General features: G+C 52.0%; 1 protein-coding gene across 1 annotated transcript; it reads left to right on the forward strand.

The window, feature by feature from the left end:
• Window positions 1–677: 677 nt before the first annotated feature.
• PLEKHF1 (pleckstrin homology domain containing, family F (with FYVE domain) member 1) lies at window positions 678–2,121 on the forward strand. The gene is made up of 2 exons (XM_010585069.1): window positions 678–748; window positions 1,288–2,121. The coding sequence occupies exon 2, from the start codon at window positions 1,300–1,302 to the stop codon at window positions 2,119–2,121; it is 822 nt and encodes a 273-aa protein (XP_010583371.1). The 5' UTR covers window positions 678–748; window positions 1,288–1,299.
• Window positions 2,122–3,134: the final 1,013 nt, after the last annotated feature.

Consider the following 3,134-nt stretch of genomic DNA (forward strand, 5'->3'; position numbering starts at 1 on the left):
ATGTGAATCGTCATTGTCCCAAACACACAGGACCAGGCGTGCTGTCCTCCTCCTCCTCTCTTTCCCCTCCAGCCTCCATGGCTACAGGGACTCTTGACAAGGAAAATGGGGAAAATGGTGGAGGGCAGCTCTGCATTAGCGATTCTATGTTCACTAGCGATGAACTGCTAACAGCAAGCAAGGCGACACACATCCCTGTGATCTCGGAGCTGCCTCGTGATGGCTGAGCTACCTCGCTGGAGGAGGAAATGACTCACGTTCCCGTGGCCTGCCAGCCTTGGGGCAGCACCCCAGTGCAGGAGGGGCTAGGTGCAACGAAAAATCGAACTACAGCACGGAGCACTTTCCTTACTGCAAACTACCCACAGCAAACGTTTGCTTTTGCTTCAGAGTTACCCTTATCTAGGTTTTCCTGTTTAAAAAAAAACAACCAACAGACTATCAAAACCCCAGATTGTATGAAGAGAGCACGGAGGTGGGGGGAGGGATGAGCGTGCTGCCTTCCACTTCCCCTTCAGCAGAGGTCAGACTATTTTCAGAAATAGTAACTGGAAGCACCGGCAGCCCCGGCTTAACTGTGGTAATGGAGGAAGCGCTTGGTTTGTGTGGGTTTATTCACATAGCGGGTGCTTTTTTTCTTTTTTTTCTTTTTCCCCCCCTTTTTGTCACACAGCGAGGACCAGCGGGAACAAGTGATACCGTGCTATTTTGTTCCTGCCTCAGCTGTGGCCCAAAACGGCATTGTGAGGTGCGTGTGTCTGTAACTAATCCTCGAGAAAGCAGGTGTGCAGTCAGAAGCAGGAGGCTTGCTCCCAAGACCACAGATATCCTCCCTGAGCCTGTGTCCAGCCCAGCATCAGTTAGCCCCCAGCATCAAGAGGGATAGAAAGGGAGGGGTCCTGGTATCCTTCAGCTGTCACAGTATGGTTACTCCTGAGCAAGTACTTATACCCACCTAAGAGCAGGTTCAGACTAACTGGCTTCCTTTACTGTGGGCATGCAGTTATACTGGTAAAAAGCACAGCTGTAATGGAAGAGCTGGCTCTGCCTTCAGGGGCTTCCATTGCTGCAAACCGAACTATCCCAGTATAGACCAGGCTGTTACAAAGTGGGGTCAGAAAGTTTGAAAATATAATTTTAAAAAGTAACAAACTAAAGTGAGGAGTGGTAAGGAGATTACTCCTAACTTTAGGTGGCATTAGGAGCATCTCACCTGTGCTACTCAGCCTCACCCCAGTGCAGATGTTTGCAGCTTCACCACTTCCTTCTTTATTTTCCTCTCTTCAGAGCAAGCTGGAGATGGTGGACCACCTTGCAAACACTGAGATCAACAGTCAGCGCATTGCTGCTGTGGAAAACTGCTTTGGGGCTTCTGGACAGCCCTTAGCCGTGCCGGGAAGGGTCCTTCTAGGAGAAGGGATTTTAACCAAAGAATGCCGCAAGAAACCGAAGCCTCGCATATTCTTCCTTTTCAATGACATCCTTGTCTACGGCAGCATAGTCATCAACAAAAGGAAGTACAATTCCCAGCACATCATTCCTCTTGAAGATGTCACTTTGGAGACGCTGCCAGACACCTTGCAGATGAAGAACCGCTGGATGATTAAAACCTCCAAGAAGTCCTTTGTGGTTTCCGCGGCCTCCCTCACAGAAAGGAAGGAGTGGATCAGCCATCTGGAAGAGTGCATCAGGCACCTGCTGACGAAGACGGGCCGGCAGCCCTCCACGGAGCATGCAGCCCCCTGGATCCCCGACAAGGCGACGGACATCTGCATGCGCTGCACGCAGACCAAGTTCTCCACGCTCACCCGAAGGCACCACTGCCGCAAGTGCGGCTTTGTTGTCTGTGCAGACTGCTCCAGGCAGAGGTTCCTGATGCCCCGACTGTCCCCCAAGCCCTTGAGGGTGTGCAACCTGTGCTACAGGCAGCTGCTGGCGGAAAAGAAGAAGGAGGCGGAGGCAGATGGCAGGCAGCTGGAGCCGATCCGCTCTGCCATCCCGGGCTATGAACCCTCCAGTGGCGATGACAGCGACAAGTCTGACGACGACAAAGCTGACCAGTGGCCAGCAGACACAGCATTTTATACCTCAGAAGTATCTTGGTCATCTTTCCATAGCTGACCTCCCTGGGAGTCGGTGGCATTTAGACATTAGGAAGCCAACTCCTGGCCTCCAATGCCTGTCCTTCTTGATGTTTTCTCTGGAGGCCGTGCCTAGGAAGGTGGATCTTGGCCCAGGTGTGTGGTGTCTGCTTGGGGAGCAGAGGTGGGCTTACCCCTCTGAGAACGTGTCTCATACAATGCGAGCACAGAGAGCAACAGCTCAGTGAAGAGCACGGACTGGGGCAGAGACCTGCGGATCAGCCTTGGCCAAATGAGCTCACCCTTCAGTGCCTTAGTCTTTCCATCTGCAAAAACAGAGCAATACAAACTTTTCTCAGGTGCTTGGGATGGGCTCTTGGGAGAACAAGGAGCAAGAAATCCTGGAGTAAAACATGCTTGCCTGCTAGCGGTGTGTTCCTCTGTCATGGCAAGAGGCACTCTGGATGCTGTTTTCCATCAGCATGGCATCTGTGTCAGAGATTGTCATTGCAAGCGGGCCAGCCTGGGGGGACAGCCGCTTATCCCTGCATGGTAAAGTCGGCACAGGCTTCCCTTTCTGCACCCAGGTCTCTCAACTTTGGAAACACTAAGGGATGGTGGTCGGAATGCAGGGAGCTCATACGAGGCTCGGTGTGAGCAGCCTTAGCAAAGCACTGGAGCATCCAGTGCTCTCGCATGGAAAGAGGCCATTTTGGTGGTACTGGGCCGGGAGGGAGGAAGGAGAGGGGAATGCGACAGGTAAAGTTATACAGAGGAGTGAGATAAAAAGGGAGAGACTTACTGCACTTGACTCAACTAAGTGCAGAGCCCCAGATCTCAAAAACAGGCCGTTCCACCAGATTACCAGCAACTTGATGAACTCAAGCCTGCCAGGTAAAAGGATAGCCCAGGGAAGACTCGTTCAAAGTCTTGAAAAATCCAGGAAAATGCTCCAAATTAAGATCCTGTGAAGTACAGCACTTCCACTTCCCTCCTGAGCAGTAGCCCAAGGCATTGAATGCTCACTTGTGGGCTCACCTCACGTCTATCAGT

The sequence above is a fragment of the Haliaeetus leucocephalus genome, unplaced genomic scaffold (genome assembly GCF_000737465.1).
Source record: "Haliaeetus leucocephalus isolate CR32 unplaced genomic scaffold, Haliaeetus_leucocephalus-4.0 Scaffold92, whole genome shotgun sequence".
NCBI lineage: Eukaryota > Metazoa > Chordata > Aves > Accipitriformes > Accipitridae > Haliaeetus > Haliaeetus leucocephalus.